The sequence below is a fragment of the Mobula hypostoma genome, chromosome 1 (assembly GCF_963921235.1).
Source record: "Mobula hypostoma chromosome 1, sMobHyp1.1, whole genome shotgun sequence".
Classification (NCBI taxonomy): domain Eukaryota; kingdom Metazoa; phylum Chordata; class Chondrichthyes; order Myliobatiformes; family Myliobatidae; genus Mobula; species Mobula hypostoma.
In genome coordinates this window covers 111,965,657-111,989,596 of record NC_086097.1, presented here as the reverse complement: position 1 = coordinate 111,989,596, position 23,940 = coordinate 111,965,657, and the positions used below count along the sequence as shown (strand labels likewise).

Here is a 23,940-nt window from a genome sequence, read left to right as displayed (position 1 = left end):
ATTTACATTTATATTACTGTATTGCGTAGTTACTAATAAATATTATTAGTTTATAGCAATACGAGACTCCAAAGTGTTTTCCATCTCTGCTGGTTCTTTATCCCCGTCACAGGGTCTGTGACACTCCACACAGACAGGAGCCAAGGTCAAGACTGAACTTGGTCCTCTGGCTGCGTGAGCGAGTCATAACATAGTGGAGAGACACAGTGGATTCAGGAAGCAGTATCAACCACTGTTTGTGACCTATTTAAAAATTAATTCCATGCTGTTCACTTCTTGTTGCTCTCCACACCTTGTGGCGCATCAGGTGGCAAGCTTGCCATTTGTTTAGCATTTGTCTGCTTTGCTCTTCTGGTGCTAGCTCAACACTCAATCCAGCACAAATGGAAAGCCTACAAGGAGCCCTCAGGATTTGACCCAGGACCACTCGCATCAAGGTCCGGTGCACTGGCTGGCAATGCTGTTCCCTGTTTTGTACAAATTATATCCGACATGTGAAATTATTTCCAAAGTACATTGAAATCACAAGGCACTTCAGGAAAGATAGCAAACATATTTATTGAGGCAAATGATTGGATTTATGGATGGCATATTCAACAAATATTTTTGATGTAAAACAGGTCCAGGGTAATTAGAATAAATAGATACCTATCAGAATTTAAATTCTTTGCCACAGTTTATTACTCCAGGAATCTATGAAAGCCAAAGTATATTATTACCACAAGTTAATGCATCAGAAGAACCCATTCACTTAATAATCCTCCAGCTTGGTTTTGACGATGTGTTGGCAAGGTATAAATCTGGCAATATATCAGGTAAGCGTGTTTTAATCACACCAACGTTTGCTCATTTAGACATACACATGACAAATGTACATAAGACCCAAGAACAAAGTTAAGCACAAAGATAGCACTTTATGGAACTGATCTTATGTTTTGTACAAAGTTGCAAACCCAATATATATTGACGTGAAGGAAGCAAACGTAAAGGCTGAAAATAGAGACATTTTTTCTCAAGCATGGAAACCCCTTGATTTCCTGGTCAGCTGCAAACTGAAGGTAAATCTCCTGGTATTAACAAAGTTTTAGTCTAGAAGAGTGTTGCCAAATAATATCACTGAAACTCAAACTGAAATAAATGCATTTTTCATATTTTGTGTAAGGACTCATTACACTTCAATTTACTTGTTACAGGGCCTGGTGCAGCAGGCTCTAGGCGGTATGTCCATGAGAGTTTCCTCACACAATATATAGAACACCTACTTTGGGAAGGAGCAATACTAGATTTCCTCTTGGGGAACAAGGCAGGCTAAGTAACAAAAGTGACAGTTGGGGAGAATTTTGGGTCCAGTGATCTCAATTCTATCAGTTTTAAATGAGTTATGGAGGAAGATAGAACAGGTCACAAGTTAAAGTCGTGCACAAGAGTAAGGCCAGCTTTGAGGGCGTTAGGACTGGAGTCCACTGGCTGACTCTATTTAAAGTCAAAGGAACAGATGACAAGTGGGAGGCTTTTAAAAAAGTCATATTAGGAGTCCTTTTTATTAATATAAAAAGATAAAACACCAGGCTTTGGAGGGAAGTCAGGAGGTGAAAAATCAGGGACAAGATGGATTTGGCAGGCAAGATTAAAGATTATCCTGAGAGGTTCTTCAGTTACATTTACAGCAAAAGAGAAACTAGGGAAGGTCTACGTCCTCTTAAAGACCATCATGGCCGCTTCTATGTGGAGCTGCAGGAGATGATTGAGATGTTTAATATATATTTTTCTTCAGTGTGTACTAAGAAAAATAACATGGATACCAATGAAATGAGGGTAATAAGTAGCAAGGTCTTGGGTCATTTATGTATAACAAGAAAGGAGGAATTTGGGCCTTGAAGCACATTAACAAGAGCAAACCCCAGGGCTTGACCAGGTGCAATGACAGATCCTAAGAGAAGTCTGGGAAGAAATCATGGAGGCCCTTTAGAGATATTTGCTTCATCATTAGCCACTGGTGAAGTTCCAGAAAGCTGGAGGGTGGATAATGATCCATTGTTCAAGGATAGGCCTGGGAACTACAGGCCAGTGATCCTGTCTTCAGTTGTGGCGTAATTACTGGAGGAAATTCTGAGGGAAAAGATCACTTAGGTAGTCAAGGCCTGATCAAGGATTGTCAGCATGTTTTTGTGCATGGCGGTCAATCCTAATGAATCTTTTGGAGATTTTTGAAGAAATAACTAAGGGAATAGAATAAGATAGGATAGTGGATGTTGTCTAGATGGAGTTTAGTAAGACAAGACCCCAAATAGCAGGCTGATCTGGAAAATGAGGTTGCATGGAATTCAGGGAGAGCTAGCGGGATGGATTCAGAATTGGCTCAATGATAGGAAGCAGAAGGTGATGGTTAAAGGTCCGTTCTCGGACTGGAGGCCTGGGACGAGCGGGGCCACGTGGGACCTCTTTTATTCATTGTTTATGTAAATTACTTTTTGCTCTCAGTCTAAAACATCAACTACCCTTTGTCTCTACAGATGCTAATTGAATGGCTGAGTTTTTCCAGCAGATATTTTTCTGTTCCATGGAAAGAAGTAGAATTAATATTTCAGATCAATACCCCTTTGGTAAGTCTAGAAAATGTTAAAAATTGAGAATATCCAGTGAAAAGTGGAAGGCAGGAGGACAGCACAGCACAAATGTTTTTGCTAGAGTGGAATGCAGAAGTGATCAATTGAAACTGTGTGTGCCGATTCAAAGTTTTATACCCAAAATGTCAACCATCCTTTTAACTCTACAGATGCTGCTTAACACATTGAATTATTCCAGCTGTTTGATTTATGCTCAAAATTTTCAGCATCTGTGTTCTTGTGCTTCATCCCTCTCCATAGATCCTATTTGATCTGCTGAGTATTTCACCATTGTTTTGCATCCAGTCATAATGACTTGTATATTGTACAGTAGACAAACTTCTTTTTAGTAATTCCATCATCTCTCAAGAACTGATTCAATGCAGTGGATTCTCCAGGGAAATAAAGGCAAACACACAATAAATCTTCAGTCAAAATCATTTGTGCTTCAAACTGCAAAAGCATTTAGCACTTGCTGGAGCAACAATTGCAATTTATTAACAGATGATATATTTCAGACAGGAAAATCTTTGGTGTATTCATGTCTCTTTGTCTTTACAGGGCAGTGGTGCTCATTCACCCATGTAGGGCTCTCTCTGTACTGGCTTGGGCTGGCAAACCTGTTTTTTTAAAAACAATGGTTAACATGGTTACCCATCAATGGGAGTAGAATTACTGCTATTTTAAAAGTTAGCTTTGATGGAAAAGAGAGTCAATGGGTCAATCTAATATCAGAGAATGTATACAGTATACAACCTGAAATTCTTCCTCCTCACAGACATCCACGAATCAGAAAAAGCTCCAATGAATGAATGACAGAAACATCAGAGCCCTAAAGCACCCCCTTCCACGCATAAGCGGCAGCAAAAGCATCAACCCTCCCCTTCCCCCCCACCATCCAAGGGTTAGCAAAGCCCCCAAAGAGACCTTGATCTAGATCTAGACTCCATCAGAAATCTACCATCCACAACCCAACACTTCAGTATCTCACGGGTCACTCCAGCAACAAACGAGAGTGGAAGACTAGCAGCTCTCTGTTTCAATGTTACAATGTTACCTTTGACAGAAACGAGAGTTGTATTGCGATGAAAGATGTAAATAATGGAGATAATCAAGCACTCCCAACACAAACATAGCAGCGGGACACGGTGCCTTTAAGGGCTTGGCTTTCAAAGTGGTTGGTGGGGGTGGAATGGGATGGGTGAGTGTATGAAACTTCAAAGCAACCAGCGTGTTTGGGGTTGAAGACATCTGTGAGTCATAATGATCAGGACCCGGTTGAAAGGATTTTTCCCAATGCCATGGATAGATCCACTTTCTGGTCAGCAATTGAAAAAGCCAGAGCCCTGGACACACGGTGTATATTCCTGTGGAAATCTACACCATATATCTGGAGGGAATCTTATGGAGCAGAAATACCTAGAGATCATCATTGTTGAATAGGCAGAGATGTAAGAGGAGAATCCCAGGTTAAGGTGTCCTCATAAGAAACTTAAAAATGAAAACATCTTTGATTTACCACTGCCCTTCCTCCACCTGCTATCAGAAACTCCTTCCTGCATTTTTAAAATTGGAGTATTGTATGGGTATGGGATCAGAGTGAGTAATTTGAAGGCCTAAGATTAACTGCTCCATTGCTTGGTTTTGATCAGCATACATCTAATGTGGGGAGTTAATATTACATCCTGTGATGTCTATTCAGTGTCAATTGTGCAAAATCAAAAGCAGTTTTGACCTCAATTAGTCTTAATTAAATAGCACATTCACAACAAGCAGAGGAAGAGTGAAACGCAAAAGTGAAAGGGTAATATACCCTACATAACCTCTGCCCTAATTTACTGGCTAATCATTGTCCAATTGGCTTTTATATCTTGTTTGAAAGAAGCAGAAGGGATCAGTGCTGCTCAAGAGAAAACTACTAATTCATCTAGCACAAAGACATTATTTTCCCCTTTCCAGTCTATATAAAGGCTAATATTCAGGATAGATTGCGGGAAGCATGCACATTAAGGCAGAATTTTGATAGCAAAACAATGCAGACACATATTTGAAGTTACCTCCCAAATCCATGACTTCTAGCTCTGAGGACAAGGTTTGGGAGCACATGGGAATACCACGACTGCTTGTTCCACTCCATAATATCATGACCTACAAATATGTGGTCTTTCCTTTCCTGTCCCTGGGTCTGAGTTCTGGTACGCCCTACCAACCAGTACTGCGAGTGCATATTTACAAAAATGGGTGCTGAGGTTCAAGAAAGCAGCTCACCACCAGTTTCTCCTGAGGAATACCAGTGAAACACATGGATTTTTCAGATTTATACAATAATCCATTACTAATGCTAGTGTTTTTTAAATGTTCAATTTTTTGTAAAATACTTCAATTTAAATTCCCCAGCTTTGGCCTACATTCCATGCCTCTGAACAAGTTAATCATTCTGTCCCTCCAGTCCAAATACTGAAGGGAAATGGAACAGCGAAGGCACCACATTTGACCCAAGATAAACTCCGGGTTTTTATTACTGATGTCATTTAGGAGGTACGTAATACACAAGCTGATTTACCCCTTCCCTGGGATGTGAAGAAGAGCAAATTATGCCCTGTCCAGTACATAGACAAGGTGAATAGCAATACAATAGGACACTACAAGTTTACTGACAAGGCAAAATTGCTTTTAATCAGAGGCAGTGAAGCAACACGCAAGTGAATTGATCCTTCTATGAAAGGACGAGAAGTGGAATGGGGAAAGTAGCGGGAATTGTACTAAACCAGTACAAAAGATGCAAAGTGAAAAGGGATGAAATTGGAAAGTGAGTAATAGTAAGATAAAATTGTAAACCTAAAGAGCAAGCTGAAGAAATTTTACACATCTGGGAAATGGCTGTGTCATATTCTACTTAGTGAGGGTTCATTTCCAGCTTGCATCAACATTTTTAATCTTGGAAACAATCACTGACCTGATCACGTTGTCTAATTCGCTTAAAGGCATATTCTGCAAATGGCTTCCGTGGAATGTATTTTCCGTCGCCTGGCACAACATGTAGGACTCCATGATCAAACACCACCTTTCCTCGTGAGATGGTAACCAAAGGGACCCCATGGCAGACCATACCTTCAAAGATGTTGAAATCCACAGCCTGATGATGTGTTTTAACTGAAATAGTCCTGTTTGAAAACAGAAAGAGCCTATAAAAATCACAACAGTCAAATGAAGTCAGCACAACATTGTGGGCGGAAGAGCCAGCACTGTGCTGTAATGTTCTATGTTCTAATGAGGAAGTATCAATCGCATTTGTACCACAGAGACCACTGTACCACTGCTGACTCTTGATCCAAGAATGCAGTAACTGGGGCAGTGGCAAATAAGCTGTCACTTAGGTGACCTACTCTGGAGAATAGAAAAGTACTGTTCTGTTTAATGGTGAAAAATTGAAATGTTCTGGTGTTCACAGGCAACTAAGTGCCTTTGTACATATATCACTTAAAGTTAATGTGCAGTTATTGAAAGCAAGGATCATCAAGGATTTCCCATCACTGTCTGCGGGGAGTTTGTACGTTTTACCCGTGACCGCATGTGTTTTGTCTGGTTTCCTTCCACAATCCAAAGATGTACTGGTTGGTAGGTTATTCTAAATTGTCCTCTGATTGCTAGGGTTAAGTCAGGGGTTGCTGGGCGGCGTGGCTCAGAGTGTTGGAAGGGCTATTCTGCGCTGTGTCTCAATAAATTAAGAAACAATAATGGTTATAATTCAGAAAACATAAACATTATACATACTGTACATCTATCTACACCACCACTTCCTCCTGGAAGCACTGGTATAGGTAAAGATGCAGCACCTGCCTTTCACCTTCTCTCTTCTCAGCAGGCTGAGGGGCACGGGATTGCTGACAATTAAATTCTTTTGATGAGACATCAGAAAATGATTAATATAGCAAAACTACTGATATAAATTTGAACTCTTAGCAGACATTGACAGTGGTACTTGAAAATGGAATCAACACAGGAATTTCTAGCTCAGAAACATTGACAAATGAGGTTTTTGGAAAGAGAAGGTCTATCCTTTACCAAAAAGGCTGTTATGTTACCTGACAGCATTTGGGTCCCAAATAACAACATCAGCATCAGAGCCTTTGGCTATTTTCCCCTTTCTGGGATAAAGGTTAAATATCTTTGCTGCATTGGTGCTGGTCACAGCTACAAATCTATTCTCATCCATTTTACCACTGTGCTGGAAGAGAAAGGGAGAAATTAGAGATCTTGTGATAATTTGCAGGGTTTAAACAAACCACTTGCAATACATTATGACAAGCAATTGTATTGGAAGTATTGCAGCATGGAACTAGAACACTGCTAAAAAACAGGAGTTATACTACTGACTACAAATCACTTGAGATCAGTGGACATCTGCATTTTGTGCTCATTCACAACACTGCTAATTTAAAAGACCATATACTGTGGCATGCAAAAGATTGGGCAACCCTGGTCAAAATTTCTGTTACTATCAATAGCTAAGTGAGTAAAAGATGACCTGATTTTCAAAAGGCATAAAGTTAAAGATGACACATTTCTTTAATATTTTAAGCAAGGTTACTTTTTATTTCCATCTTTTACAGTTTCAAAATAACAAAAAAGGAAAAGGGCACGAAGCAAAAGTTTGGGCACCCTACATGGTCAGTACTTAGTAACACTCCCTTTGGCAAGTATCACAGCTTGTAAACGCTTTCTGTAGCCAGCTAAGAGTCTTTCAATTCTTGTTTCGGGGATTTTTGCCCATTCTTCCTTGCAAAAGGCTGCTAGTTCTGTGAGATTCTTGGGCCATCTTGCATGCATTGCTCTTTTGAGGTCTATCCACAGATTTTCGATGATGTTTAGGTCAGGGGACTGTGAGGGCCATGGCAAAACCTTCAGCTTGCGCCTCTTGAGGTAGTCCATTGTGGATTTTGAGGTGTGCTGAGAATCATTATCCTGTTGTAAAAGCCATCCTCTTTTCACCTTCAGCTTTTTTACAGATGGTGTGATATTTGCTTCCAGAATTTGCTGATATTTAATTGAATTCATTCTTCCCTCTACCAGTGAAATGTTCCCCTTGCCACTGGCTGCAACACAAGCCCAAAGCATAATCAAACCACCCCCATGCTTAACAGTTGGAGAGGTGTTCTTTTCATGAAGTTCTGCACCCTTTTTTCTCCAAATATACCTTTGCTCATTGCAGCCAAAAAGTTCTATTTTAACTTCATCAATCCACAGGACTTGTTTCCAAAATGCATCAGGCTTGTTTAGATGTTCCTTTGCAAACTTCTGACACTGAATTTTGTGGTGAGGATGCAGGAAAGGTCTTCTTCTGATGACTATTCCATGAAGCTCATATTTGTGCAAGTGTTGCTGCACAGTAGAACAGTGCACCAACACTCCAGAGTCTGCTAAATCTTCCTGAAGTTGATTTGCCTTTCTAGCAATCTTATGAGCAGTTCTCTCGGGAAGTTTTCTTGGTCTTCCAGACCTCAGCTTCACCTCCACCATTCCTGTTAACTGCTATTTCTTAATTACATTATGAACTGAGGAAATGGCTACCTGAAAATGCTTTGCTATCTTCTTATAGCCTTCTCCTGCTTTGTGGGCATCATTTATTTTAATTTTCAGAGTGCTAGGCAGCTGCTTAGAGGAGCCCATGCTTGCTGATTGTTGGGACAAGGATTGAGGAGTCAGGGTATTTATGAAGCTTTGAAATTTGCATCACCTGGCCTTTCCTAATGATGATTGTGAACAACCCATAGCCCTAACAAGCTAATTAAGGTCTGAGACATTGGTCAAAGTTATCTGAGAGCTCAAATCTCTCGGGGTGCCCAAACTTTTGCATGGTGCTGCTTTCCTTTTTTTCCACTCTAAAATTGTACAAAACAAAAATAATACACTAATCTTGTTTAAAATGTTGAAAAGAAGATTTCATCTTTAACTCTATGACTTTTGGAGATCAGTTCTTCTTCTACTCACTTAACTATTCACAGTAACAAAAATTTTGACCAGGGGTGCCCCAACTTTTGCATGCCACTGTATAACACTATTTCCTGTTAATTATTAAAAAGCACAAAGAATTTCTTCAAACTATTTAGTCGACCAACTTGGCAATTTAAAAAGTGTGACTCTTGGGTTGAGCTGTTCTCCAACCGTGGAAATCCATTTGCAAATGTTTAGTCACCATACGAGCAGACATCATCAATGTGCTGTTATGGTCTTCAAAATTCATCAAGTTAACAACGAGATGATGTCTCCTCGTATGGTGAGAAAACACTTGCAACTGGATCACCAAAAACGAAGAACAAGTCAACCTAACCATCAACCACCTAAGCTACACATTTTTCAAGTTACTTCCCGTGTGACTCTTGTGATGGGCTGAAATTATAATTCAGTCAATGTAAGTTCAAGCTCAGATCAAGACTCAGAAAGATATGCAGCAGGTACAGGTACTCAGGCCCACTGAGTCAGCGTGATCAGCTATACCTGTTCCATTTTGCAAACCCCATATTCTCCCGGACAACCACACAAGAAACATAGAAAATAGGTGCAGGAGTAGGCCATTCGGCCCTTCAAGCCTGCACCACCATTCAGTATGATCATGGCTGATCATCCAACTCAGAACCCTGTACCAGCCTTCCCTCCATACCCCCTGATCCCTTTAGCCACAAGGGCCATATCTAACTCCCTCTTAAATATAGCCAAATAACTGGCCTCAACTGTTTCCTGTGGCAGAGAATTCCACAGGTTCACCACTCTCTATGTGAAGAAGTTTTTCCTAATCTCGGTCCTAAAAGGGTTCCCCTTTATCCTCAAACTGTGACCCCTCATTCTGGACTTCCCCAACATTGGGAACAATCTTCCTGCATCTAGCCTGTCCAATCCCTTTAGGATTTTATACGTTTCAATAAGATCCCCCCCTCAATCTTCTAAATTCCAGAGAGTATAAGCCTAGTCAATCCAGTCTTTCATCATATGAAAGTCCTGCCATCCCAGGAATCAATCTGGTGAACCTTCTTTGTACTCCCCCTATGGCAAGAATGTCTTTCCTCAGATTCGGGGACCAAAACTGCACACAATACTCCAGGTGTGGTCTCACCAAGGCCTTGTACAACTGCAGTAGTACCTCCCTGCTCCTGTACTCGAATCCTCTCGCTATAAATGCCAGCATACCATTCGCCTTTTTCACCGCCTGCTGTACCTGCATGCCCACTTTCAATGACTGGTGTATAATGACACCCAGGTCTCGTTGCACCTCCCCTTTTCCTAATCGGACACCATTCAGATAATAATCTGTTTTCCTGTTTTTGCCACCAAAGTGGATAACCTCACATTTATCCACATTAAATTGCATCTGCCATGAATTTGCCCACTCACCTAACCTATCCAAGTCACCCTGCATACTCTCAGCATCCTCCTCACAGCTAACACTGCCGCCCAGCTTCGTGTCATCCGCAAACTTGGAGATGCTGCATTTAATTACCTCATCTAAGTCATTAATATATATTGTAAACAACTGGGGTCCCAGCACTGAGCCTTGAGGTACCCCACTAGTCACTGCCTGCCATTCTGAAAAGGTCCCATTTATTCCCACTCTTTGCTTCCTGTCTGCCAACCAATTCTCTATCCACATCAATACCTTACCCCCAATACCGTGTGCTTTAAGTTTCCCCACTAATCTCCTGTGTGGGACCTTGTCAAAAGCCATTTGAAAATCCAAATATACCACATCCACTGGGTCTCCGCTATCCACTCTACTAGTTACATCCTCAAAAAATTCTATGAGATTCGTCAGACATGATTTTCCTTACACAAGTCCATGCTGACTTTGTCCGATGATTTCACCGCTTTCCAAATGTGCTGTTATCACATCTTTGATAACTGACTCTAGCATTTTCCCCACCACCGATGTTAGGATAACCGGTCTATAATCCCCTGGTTTCTCTCTCCCTCCTTCTTTAAAAAGCGGGATTACATTAGCCACTCTCCAATCCTCAGGAACTAGTCCAGAACCTAAAGAGTTTTGAAAAATTATCACTAACGCATCCACTATTTCTTGGGCTACTTCCTTAAGCACTCCGGGATGCAGACCATCTGGCCCTGGGGATTTATCTGCCTTTAATCCCTTCAATTTACCTAACACCACTTCCCTACTAACATGTATTTCCCTCAGTTCCTCCATCTCAATGGACCCTCTGTCCCCTACTATTTCTGGAAGATTATTTATGTCCTCCTTAGTGAAGACAGAACCAAAGTAGTTATTCAGTTGGTCTGCCATGTCCTTGTTCCCCATAATCAATTCACCTGTTCCTGTCTGTAGGGGACTTACATTTGTCTTAACCAATCTTGTTCTTTTCACATATCTATAAAAGCTTTTACAGTCAGTTTTTATGTTCCCTGCCAGTTTTCCCTCATAATCTTTTTTCCCTTTTCTAATTAAGCCCTTTGTCCTCCTCTGCTGGACTCTGAATTTCTCCCAGTCCTCAGGTGAGCCGCTTTTTCTGGCTAATTTGTATGCTTCTTCTTTGGAATTGATACTATCCCTAATTTCCCTTGTCAGCCATGGCTGCACTACCTTCCCTGATTTATTCTTTTGCCAAACTGGGATGAACAATTGTTGTAGTTCATCCATGCAATCTTGAAATGCTTGCCATTGCGTATCCACCGTCAACCCTTTAAGTGTCATTTGCCAGTCTATCTTAGCTAATTCACGTCTCATACCTTCAAAGTTACCCTTCTTTAAGTTCAGAACCTTTGTTTCTGAATTAACTATGTCACTCGCCATCTTAATGAAGAATTCCACCATATTATGGTCACTCTTACCCAAGGGGCCTCTCACGACAAGATTGCTAATTAACCCTTCCTCATTGCTCAAAACCCAGTCCAGAATAGCCTGCTCTCTAGTTGGTTCCTCGACATGTTGGGTCAAAAAACCATCCCGCATATACTCCAAGAAATCCTCTTCTTCAGTACCCTTACCAATTTGGTTCACCCAATCTATATGTAGATTGAAGTCACCCATTATGACTGCTGTTCCTTTATTGCACGCATTTCTAATTTCCTGTTTAATGCCATCCCCAACCTCACTACTACTGTCAGGTGGCCTGTACACAACTCCCACCAGCGTTTTCTGCCCCTTAGTGTTATGCAGCTCTACCCATATCGATTCCACATCTTCCCGGCTTATGCCCTTCCTTTCTATTGCGTTAATCTTATCTTTAACCAGCAACGCCACCCCACCTCCTTTTCTTTCATGTCTATCCCTCCTGAATATCGAATATCCCTGAATGTTGAGCTCCCATCCTTGGTCACCCTGGAGCCATGTCTCTGTGATCCCAACTATATCATAATCATTAATAACAATCTGCACTTTTAATTCATCCACCTTGTTATGAATGCTCCTTGCATTGACACACAAAGCCTTCAGGCTAGCTTTTACAACATTCTTAGCCCTTATACAATTGTGTTGAATAGTGGCCCTTTTTGATTTTTGCCCTGGATTTGTCGGCCTGACACTTTTACTTTTCACCTTACTACTTTTTGCTTCTACCCTCATTTTACACCCCTCTGTCTCTCTGTACTTGTTCCCATCCCCCTGTTGTGAACTAACCTCCTCTCTCCTAGTCCCTTTAATTTGATACCCACCCCCCAACGATTCTAGTTTAAAGTCACTTCAGTAGCTCTCGCAAATCTCCCCGCCAGGATATTGGTCCCCCTAGGATTCAAGTGTAACCCGTCCTTTTTTTACAGGTCACACCTGTGCCAAAAGAGGTCCCAATGATCCAAAAACTTGAATCCCTGCCCCCTGCTCCAATCCCTCAGCCACGCATTTATCCTCCACCTCATTGCATTCCTATTCTCACTGTCGCGTAGCACAGGCAGTAATCCCGAGATTATTACCTTTGCAGTCCTTTTTCTCAACTCCCTTCCTAACTCCTTATATTCTCCTTTCAGGACCTCTTCCCTTTTCCTACCTATGTCATTGGTACCTGTATGTACCACGACCTCTGGCTCCTCACCTTCCCACTTCAGGATGTCTTGGACACGATCAGAAATATCCAGGACTCTGGCACCAGGGAGGCAAACCACCATCTGGGTCTCTGGACTGCGTCCACAGAATCGCCTATCTGACCCCCTTACTATCGAGTCCCCTATTACTACTGCCCTCCTCTTCCTTTGCCTACCCTTCTGAGCTACAGGGCCGGACTCTGTGCTGGAGGCACGGCCACTGTCGCTTCCCCCAGGTAAGCTGTCCCCCCCAACAGTACTCAGGCAGGAGTACTTATTGTCAAGGGGCACAGCCACCGGGGTACTCTCTAGTACCTGACCCTTCCTCCTTCCCCTTCCCCCTCCTAACTGTGACCCACTTGTCTGCCTCCCATGGCCCCGGTGTGACCACCTGCCTGTAACTCCTCTCTATCAACTCCTCACTCTCCCTGACCAGACAAAGGTCATCGAGCTGCAGCTCCAATTCCCTAACGCGGTCCCTTAGGAGCTGCATCTCGGCGCACCTGGCGCAGATGTGGACGTCCAGGAGGCTTGGAGACACCAGGACCTCCCACATCCGGCACTGAGAACAACAAACTGCCCTCACACTCATACTGCCCCCTCCTCAAATAACAACAAAAAATGAATACCAAACCTTCCTCGCCTCGCCCGTTTCTGCCTAAGCCCATTGAGCCAAAGCCCTTAAGCCTTCACTCTGCTTCCGGCTCACTCCACTGCCCACAAACTACGCTACCCACTATATAAGGCTGACTACCAACTCAAAAATCTTAGGAATATGCAACAGAACTGGAGCACCTGGTGGAAATACATAGGGTCATATGGAGAGTCTGTAAACTCCACAAAGACTGCACCAGATGTTCAGATTGAACCCAAGTTGCTGAAGATGTGAGGGAGCAGTTTTACTTGGTATGCCATTATGCCATCCAAAGAAAATGAAATTAATAAATACATCATGAAATGAGCCTGTTTTTATATATTTTATATATCTTACAAATATATTTAGATTCATAGAAAATTACATCACAGAAACAGGCCCTTCAGCCCACCTCGTCTGTGCCAAACCATTTAAATTGCCTATTCCATCAACCTACACCAGGACCATAGCCCTCCATACCCCTACCATCCATGCACCTATCCAAACTTCTCTTAACCATCAAAATCGAGCTTGCATGCACCACTTATGCTGGCAGCTTGTTCCACACTCTCACGATCCTGAGTGAAGAAGACTCCCCTCATGTTCCCCTTAAACTTTTCACCTTTCACACTTAACCCATGACCTTTAGTTGTAAAACTGTTAAAATTCTTAATGAAAGATTAGGACACTCTTCCTACCCACGTACTGCATACTGAGCCTCAATAAGGCTGTAGCCTAGACTCCTTCAGTACCTCAAAACACTCGTACAATGTGGTCAAGAAATTATATTCCTGAAATAAACTCTTCTACAAGGTCTGTTGCACATCACATAAGTATACTCAAAAAGTAATCCCACACTTCCATAATGACTGGGATTACAGTTTGGAAAGATCAGGCATTTCTCACCCTATTCTTTCTTATTTATTCATTCAGGAATGTGGATTTGGTTGGCACTCGTTACTTATTGATTACACACAGGATACTAGTGGTGGTCTTACTTTTCTGCAGTCCGGTAATCTCTTTCACATGCTACAACTCCTTTTAACTTCTTTTGCCACTGACCCACACAAATAGAAATATTTTATTGTATATTTCTTTTTGTTGCTCAACTAGAGAGACAGATAAGAGTTAGCCACATTGACAGGTCTTGAAATGAATTAAGCCACATATCAATCAGACCAGGTAAGAATGGCATATTTTCTTCATAAAGGAAGTTCGTGAACCACATGGGGTTTTATGACAATCCAGTGGCTTTGTGGCTACCATTACTCAGACAATTTCTGTTTTTCTAAGTCTGGATTTCTATTTATATCCACAGCTGCCACAGTGTGATTGTAACTCAACTCTGGAACAATCGTCTATAACTCTAGCTACTCGTTCAAAAGGGTCATGGTAAATAAATCAATTGATTTAATAGCAATTAAAGAGAATAAGGAGAAAGAAAGCAATGCATGTGTCTTTGTTTCTGAATAGAAGATAGAAGTAAGCAGTTACTTGGAAAGCACAAGCAAACATACAAATTAGGCACAGATGTGGACCACACAACTCATGGCACTGTCTCACCTTCAATAAGAACAGGGATAATCTGATTATAACCTCAACTCCGCATTCCTGCCCATTCCCAGTGATCTTTCACACCTAGCTTTCAAAGATCTGTCTATCCCTCTGCCATTAAAATACTAAAGGTCTTTGCTCCTGTCACCCTTTGAGGAATAAAGCTCCCTATAGTCGATCAGGTTAATTGAGCCATCAGTTAATGAGGGCAGCCACTTAATTGGGTCAAATCTTAAAGGGCAGAAACTAATCGAGAAAATAGCCACACTTTACTGTGGACAGGAGACTATTGCCAAACAGTTAATAACTAGTGTCAATCATGTTCACTTGCTGGTCATTAGACATTACACAGTACTTAAAGGGAACAGTTTTTAAATGAAGTTATTTGTATGTGTTTGTGTTCAAAAAGCAGTGATTCTTGTCACTGAAAGCTGGCAAGAACTAAGCAGCAAGACAATTCAGAGCTGTTTTGCTCGCTGTGTGGTTTCAAGCATTCCAGGCTTAGAGATGCCACAAATAACTGGGAGTGAAAATGAAACAATTTGACTACTTCAGCAAGGTAAGACCGAAGAAGAATTTGAAGTTATTGACAATAATCTCGAATATTACAATGAAAATGAAGACTTGAAGGAAGCAGTTGTTGAAAGCATTGTATGATGGCTGTCTGTTATCTGCAGTAGGTGAATGTGCTGATTTTGTTCATTTACAGTCAATCAAAAGAACACGCAGCATACAGTGGATTAATTCCTCCATCAATAAGTATGAGCTAATATAGTTTTATGATACTGTAATAGCATTGGTAGTGTTCTAATTTGTTCTGTATTTCATTTAAATACAGTTTGTTACTCAGTTAAATGGTAGTTTGCCTTTTTTTTTACACTTTTTCAACTATTTCCATGAAACTTTGGCTAATTGGGGCAGCCATTTAATTGGGCCAAAATGTCCTGATCCCAATGTGTCTAAATTTTCTGGAATTTACCATATTCATAAACCTCTGAGAAAATACTTCACCTCAGCTGCCTAAAATGTATGACTCCTTATGTTAAAATAGTGATCTTTATTTCTGGATTCTCCAACAAGAGGAGAAATCCTCTTCATACCTTCACCCAATATATCACCAGCACCGGCCCTCTTGCCATCAAGGACATACAGTATATACGGAAAGGTGCAGGAAAAAGGTCAGCAACACAATGTCGGATCCCACCCATCCTACTCATGGACTGTTTGCCCCACTTGCATCAGGGAGGAGGCAATGTAGCGTTCACGCCAGGACCACCATATTCAAAAACAGTTACTTCCCCAAGTAGTTAGGCTGATCAACATCTCCACCAGATAACCCACCCCATCACATCTCACATCTCACCCCCTCCCCACACCACTACTTTATCATTTCCTGTCAGTCGGCTTATGTACGGAGATGCCTGTGCCTAACGTCATTTATGGACACACAGTCAACCTATGTATATAAACTACCTTATGTATTAATATTTATTGTGTATCTTTATTATTGTTTATCTTTATGTGCTGCATTGGACCCAGAATAACAATTACTTTGATGTCCTTGACACTTGTGTACTGGAAAAGACATTAAACAATCCTGAATATACTCTGGCAAGACTTTTCAGTCTGTCATAAATTTCAGTCTATTTTTCTCTTTTCTTCTAAACTCTAATGGATACAAACCCAGTGTGTCCAACCTCTGCTCTTAAGACAACCTGTCCATTCTGGATATTATTCAAATGATTTGCACTCTTACTGAGTCAGACTGTGCCACAGGAAGTCTGACCAATATCCTGTGTCACTAAAGTGCAACTTCCCTTCTTTGTTTTCAATTCCACTAACAACGAACAAAAACTTTCTGTTGGCTTTCCTAATTACTTGCTGTATCTGCACCATTGTTTTTTTGTGAATTATGCACAAGGTCGCCCAGATACCTCAGTTAGATTGCATTTCTTCCCCAATCTGATGTTTCATCAACAACTGAACCTCTTGACCACACCTGCATACTTTGATGCATTGAGTTGCTGCCATATGATTGGTTGAATGAGCAGGTGTGCAAGTGTACCCATTAAAGTGGCCACTGAGTGCATTCTTCCCCAAATGATTTGCAATAATGAACAGCTTATCCTCCAGGTCACAGATAATGCATGTACCATACCATTTAAAATGTGGGAGCCCTTTATGGCGCAGTCATAGATCATAATAGTAGTACCAGCTGTTATTAGCCTTGTTGTGTTCTGCATGAGATGAGGAATATCAGAGTGAAACATCTGATATGCTCGGAGAAAAGCAAAATCCACCTGTGACAACACAATGTATTTTAGTAGCTATTTTTAAGACATATTGAAGGGTATTAGGAAGTACAGATTGTTCTATTTTGCATTTTTCCTGGATGTAATTTACATGCGTGGGAATGATTATGCAATTTTAAAAATGTGGTAGAACCTGGACTAATAACAAATCCTGGTCTCAATGCAGAAATGATCATTAGGCCTGTTGAGTGACTGAATAAATTACTTCAGGTATAATCATGGATTTAGTTGCATTCTTAAGCAATAATAGAATATCAATTATTTATGAATGGTCCAAAGTAAAGCATCTATTGTTTAATTTTGAATGGACCTCTTTAAAAATTTCTTTCCTTAATAATCTGTAATGACATTTAAGTTCTCATATTATTACATTCAGGGTCACCGTGGCATGTTGTTGACCTTACCAAGTTTATACTGACCAACAAGCAGGCATAGTACAACAGTTAGCACAATCTTTTTACAACACCAGCATCACTGATTGATGTTCAATTCCTGCCATTGCCTGTAAGGAGTTTGTATGTTCTCCCTATGACCAGATGTGTTTCCTCCTGGTATTTCAGTTTCCTCCCACTTTCCAAAGACTTAGGATTAGATTTAGTGACCTGTGGGCATCAGCGCTGGAAGCACAGTGACGTTTGTGAGCTGCCCCCTAGCACATCACAAATGATGACATAAACCTCCCATTTCACTGTATGTTTTGATGTTTCAATGTACAGTGCATACGATAAACAAAGCTAAGCTATTTTTTCCTTTTACACTAATCCTATCTCAACTGGTTGTATTCTCTCCACATTCCCAGCAACACTCCTCGCTTGCTGCCATTCATTTTCACACCAGGTGCAATCGTCATTGCCCAGCTAACCTGCCAGCTCACACCGTCTTTGGATATGGGAGGAAAGAGGAACATCTGGAGGAAATCCATGTGTTCAAAGGGAGAATGCACAAACTCTGCAGACAGCACTGGAGGTCAGGATCAAAACCAGGTCACTGGAGCTACAGGTATGTGGCAGCAATTCGACAAGTTATGCCACAAATCCCTTTGTTGGGTGCCCCTATATCCGTCAGTAGTTCCCAAACTGAAAAACTCATACCTCTGCATTTCTCCCAAGTTCCCCATTACCCTAGTTCCCTTTGCTAATTTTGAGAAACAACCATGTGAACCTTTATCAAAATGCTTTGTTACAGTTCAACAATAAAAATGGATTTACTTAGATGAGATCTCCAGGAGAGAAGAATCAAGAACTAAAAAATAATCTTATTAATCAGAGGTCCACGTGAGTCTGGATGTCGATGCCCGAAAGTCAAACCCAGGATTAGTGTCCTGGGGTGAAGACAAAATTTGGAGGCCCATTGTCTATGAGAATCCAGAGACAAGGACTGCTTCTCCCTCCACATTTTACACCACACTTTCTGCCATGTGGAGATGCCTGGTGGCCCTGTCTCAGTCTCTGCCACAGCTCTGGGCCTCTCTCTCCTCTACCTGTCATGGACCTCTCCAACATTTTATCCTCCCAGGTACTCACAAGGACTGGAGGACTGGAGGACTGGACGCAGCCTGTCCTGGGGGTTGAAGGCCTGTCTGGGTGTGTGAGCAGGTGGGAAGGATGGGAAAGGGGCTTGTTTTGCTGATGTTTTTGCAGCTTGTGCTAGGCATGCAATGTTGGCACTGACATGTGTGGCAACACTTGTGAGCTGCCCCCAGCACATCCTTGGGTGTGCTGGTTGTTAATGCAAACAACGCATTTCACTGTATGTTTCAATGTACATCTGATAAAAAGAATTTTTAATGTGAATCCAAATCTGAAGTCTATGACAGTGGTTCACTTCAGCTGCTCATTTTCAGAGAGAGAACAAAGGATATAAAAGAAGGAAAGAAATAAACAAAAGAAAGAAGGTTAGAGGATGAATGATAACAGCAATTAAGCCACTGCCCTAATAATGAGATGAATTCCTTCCTCCCATAATGGTAAAATCTTTAGCTATGCGTCAATACTATTGTCCATTTATCCTCAAGTCACACTTACCACTCCTTTCTCCCAAATGATGGACATCCTGTCTTCTACGCCATTCACTCCATTTGGAATCTTCGTAAAATTATCTTTTCCGAAAGCCTTTTGGCAGCCATTGAATGTGCAATTGTCAGTTCCTGTCACAGTGAGATCGTCACTACAAAGAGAGATGAAGCGAGGGTCAAGTAGAGTCTGCCAGTATAATGCTTTACCAAGGCAGCTTTTCAAGAAAGTATCTTAATCCATGAAGCAGATCCACTCATCATGTTTAAAGTGGTGATTCCTATACAGTACCTGGGTACAGTGAAATGTTTCTGTGTTGTATGCCATTCAGAGATCATGTCATGTACATCATTACATCAAGGTAGTCAAAAGAGAGTAAACACAGAAGCATAGAAAATAGGTGCAGGAGTAGGCCAATCAGCCCTTCGAGCCTGCACCACCATTCAGGATGATCATGGCTGATCATCCAACTCAGAACCCTGTACCAGCCTTCCCTCCATACCCCCTGATCCCTTTAGCCACAAGGGCCATATCTAACTCCCTCTTAAATATAGCCAAGTAACTGGCCTCAACTGTTTCCTGTGGCAGAGAATTCCACAGATTCACCACTCTCTGTGTGAAGAAGTTTTTTCTAATCTCGGTCCTAAAAGGCTTCCCCTTTATCCTTAAACTGTGACCCCTCGTTCTGGACTTCCCCAACATCGGGAACAATATTCCTGCATCTAGCCTGTCCAATCCCTTTAGGATTTTATATGTTTCAATAAGATCCCCCTTCAATCTTCTAAATTCCAGAGAGTATAAGCTTAGTCGATCCAGTCTTTCATCAAAGTCCTGCCATCCCAGGAATCAATCTGGTGAACCTTCTTTGTACTCCCTCTATGGCAAGAATGCCTTTCCTCAGATTAGGGGACCAAAACTGCACACAAATGTGGAGAATAATGTTACATGTACAGGTAGACAAGTAAAGTGCAAGGTCCATAATGAGGTAGATTGCAAGATCGAAAGTTCAATCTTCAGAATATGAGAGATCCATTCCAGAGAATTTCACTTTCTGTTGAAGGAATGTGCAAAAAAATAGCACACTGATTTGCTTTGGTGACCCTGAGGAATAATTTTCAGCAATATACTTGTAAATTTTCATGCTTCATTTCTCAGCCAGCAGCCAGACCAAAGGAAGGAGAGGGTATTCTGTCCAGAAGACCAATGCTGTCAGAACCACAGGGAACTAGAGGAAATTATCAGAAAGGACATACAAGCACAGACAAGATTCGAAAGGGAAGTAAATGTACGACTAGAGGGTTTGAAGTCCAATCTGGAAAGGCTCAGAACGTTAACGGTGTTATGACTGCCAGGACAAGGTTGAGATTGCAGGTATAGGGTCAAATGAGACTTAGTGTGTAACCAATGGAAGCAAGGCAAAATGGAGATTATAGGTCAGGGGATTGTTTATAGAATATATCCAAGAACAAGGTGCTTATGTGTTGGTGTGTAGGTGGTGGGGGGGAGGGAAGAACGGAATTTTTTGCTAACAATATGTCAAGAAATTATTCCTGCTATTTCTGTCTCAAAGGTAATGACATAAAAAGTATTATGCTACTGGACTGGACACTTCTCACTGATAAAAACCAGTGGAAACTAACCACTGACATAGTGCTTCCATACACATTCAGGCTGGTCCAATCAGAACTCTGCATGGTGTTACATTGAGTAGTTTGTTGTTCTCACCACTGTCAACAGAGAATCATGACCTGGACCCAAGACCTCTAATTTATGTCAATAATAGTGAAAGACAGCATTACATAACAACTGGTCTCATTAGATATGTATTTTATGCTTCACATCAAATGTATTAATATGTTAATTTCAACTGGAAGTGTCTATCTAGTTTCTATCACAACTATGCCAATTGTGGTCAAGGTTGAAAGTACACTTATTATTGTACCAAACTAATTTGGCAGGAGGTTGGAACCAGACTGAAGGGACTTAGGATAAAACAGATGGTAATAAAATAAAGATAGCATGCAGTCAGACTGTCAGGAAGGGCAGGCAGATGATAGGACAAAATTGCAGCCAGCAGGGTGAGTATCAGTGCATTAGGGATGCAGTATCAAAAAGGGTAGCAAATTCAGTACTCAAAGTGTTATATCTCAATGCACAGAGTGTAAGAAATCAGGTGGATGATCTTGTTGCACTGTTACAGATTGTCAGGTATGATGTGGCCATCACTGAATCATGGCTGAAGGATGATTGTCGTCAGAAGCTGAATGTCCAAGGTTACACATTGTATCGGAGGGTTAGGAAGGTAGACAGAAGGGGTGGCGTGCCTCTGCTTGTAAAGAATGGTATCAAATCAGTAGAAAGATGGGACATAAGATTGGAAGATCTTGAATCCTTGTAGATTGAGTTAAGAAACTGCAAGGGTAAAAGGACCCTGTTGGCAGTTATATACAGGCCTCTCAACAGTAACTGGGATGTGAACCACAGATTACAATAGGAAATAGAAAAGATGTGTCAAAAGGGCAATGTTATGATTTTCATGGGAGATATTAACATGCAGGTCAATTAGAAAGACCAGGTTAGTAATGTATCTCAAGACAGTGAGTTTGTTGAATGCCTGCGAGACGGCTTTTTAGAGCAGTTTGTTGTTGAGCCTACAAGGGGATCAGCTATACTGGATTGGGTATTATGTAATGAACCAAAGGCAATCAGGGAGCTTAAGGTTAAAGAACCCTTAGGAGACAGTGACCACAATATGATTAGCTCAACTTGAAATTTGATAAGGAGAAAGTAAAGTGTGATGTAGCAGTATTTCAATGGAGTAAAGGAAATTACAGTGGATTGAGAGAGGAGTTGGCTAAAGTAATTTGGAGGGAGAAGTTGAGAGGGATGACGGCAGAGCAGCAATGGTTTGAGTTTCTGGGAAAAGTGGGAAGGTGCAAGATAGATGTATTCCAAAAACAAAGAAATACTCAAAAGGCAAAATAGTACAACCATGGCTGACAAGGTAAGTCAAAAGTGAGGGCATACAACAAAGCAAAAATGAATGGGAAGATAAAGGATTGGGAAACTTTTAAAAACCTACAGAGAGCAACTAAAAGAATCATTAGGAGAGAAAAGATGAAATATGAAAGGAAGCTAGCAAGTAAGATCACAGTGGGCAGTGAAAGCTTTTTCTAGTTACGTAAAAATAAAAGATAAGAGTGGATATAGGACCGCTAGCAAATGAGGCCAGAGAAATAATATCGGGGGACAGGAGATGGAAAATGAACTAAATGAGTATTTTGCATCATTCTTCACTATGGAAGACACCAGCAGAATGCCAGATGTTGAAGGGTGTGAGGGAAAAGAAGTGAGTGCAGTTACTATTACAAGGGAGAAGGTGCTCAAAAAACTGAAAGGGTACATAAGTCACCCGGACCAAACAAATTGCACCCTAGTGTTCTGAAAAAGGTAAAAATTGTGGAAGCATTAGTAATGGTCTCTCAAAAATCATTGGACTCTGGCATGTTGCCAGAGGACTAGAAGATTGCAAATGGCATTCCACTCTTTAAGAAAGGAGGAAAGCAGCTGAAAGGAAATTATAGACCAGTTAGTCTGACTCAGTGGTTGGGAATATGTTGGAATCAATTGTTAAGGATGAGATTATGGAGTACTTGGTGACACAGGACAAGATAAGACTAAATCAGCATGATTTCCCCAAGGGAAAATCTTGCCTGACAAACCTGTTGGAATTCTTTGAGGAGGTTACATGTAGGATAGGTAAAGGAGATGCAGTGGGTGTTGTGTATTTGGACTTTCAGAAGGCTTTTGACAACGTGCCACACATGAGGCTGCTTACCAAGTCAAGAGTCCATGGTATCACAGGAAAGTTGCTAGCATGGTTAGAGCATTGGCTGATTGGTTGGAGGCAGTGAGTGGGAATAAAAGGGTCTGTTTCTGGTTGGCTGCACGTGTTAGTGGTGTTTCACAGGGGTCATTGTTGGGACCACTTCTTTTTATGCTGTATATCAATGACTTAGATGATGGAATAGATGGCTTTGTTGCCAAGTTTGCAGATGATACGAAGATTGGTGGAGGGGCAGGTAGTGTTGAGGAAATAGGTAGGCTGCAGAAGGACATAGACAGATTAGGAGACTGGCCAACAAAGTGGCAAATGAAATACAACGTTGGAAAATGCATGGCTGTGCACTTTGGTAGAAGAAATAAATGTGTAGACTATTTTCTAAATGGGGAGAAAATCCAAAAATCTGAGATGCAAAGGGTCTTGGGAGTCCTTGTGCAGAACACCCTAAAGTTTAACTTCATACAGGAGCAGGTATGTGATGCTGAGGCTTTATAAGGCACTGGTGAGGCCTCATCTTGAGCATTGTGAACAGTTTTGGGCTCCTCATCTAAGAAAAGATGTGCTGGCTTTGGACAGGGTTCAGATGAGGTTCACGAGGATGATTCTGGGAGTGAAAGGGTTATCATACAAGGAACATTGGATGGCTCTGTGTCTGTGCTTGCTGGAATTTAGAAGGATGAGGGGGGATCTCACTGAAACCGTTTGAATGTCAAAAGGCCTAGACAGAGTATATGTGGAAAGGATGTTTCCCATGGTGGGGGAGTCTAGGACAAGAGGACACAGCCTCAGGATGGAGGGGCATCCATTTAAAACAAATGTGGGGAAGTTTCTTTAGCCAGAGGGTGGTGAACTTGTAGAATTTGTTGCCATAGGCAGCTGTGGAGGCCATGTCGTTGGGTATGCAAGACAGAGATTGATAGGGTCTTGATTGGACACAGCATCAAAGATTACGGGAAGA

At 41.4% G+C, this 23,940-nt stretch overlaps 1 protein-coding gene across 2 annotated transcripts in view; it reads right to left on the bottom strand.

The window, feature by feature from the left end:
* Positions 1–539: 539 nt before the first annotated feature.
* Positions 540–23,940, bottom strand: part of dpys (dihydropyrimidinase) — a 76,083-nt gene continuing 52,682 nt past the window's right edge. For both annotated transcript variants that reach the window (XM_063054921.1, XM_063054920.1), the window contains exons 6-9: positions 19,151–19,292; positions 6,692–6,834; positions 5,563–5,770; positions 540–3,226 (exon numbers count right to left, since the gene is read on the bottom strand). In XM_063054921.1, coding sequence (XP_062910991.1) covers positions 3,179–3,226; positions 5,563–5,770; positions 6,692–6,834; positions 19,151–19,292 — 541 coding nt within the window. In that variant the 3' untranslated portion in view covers positions 540–3,178. The remainder of the gene's footprint in view (positions 3,227–5,562; positions 5,771–6,691; positions 6,835–19,150; positions 19,293–23,940) is intronic.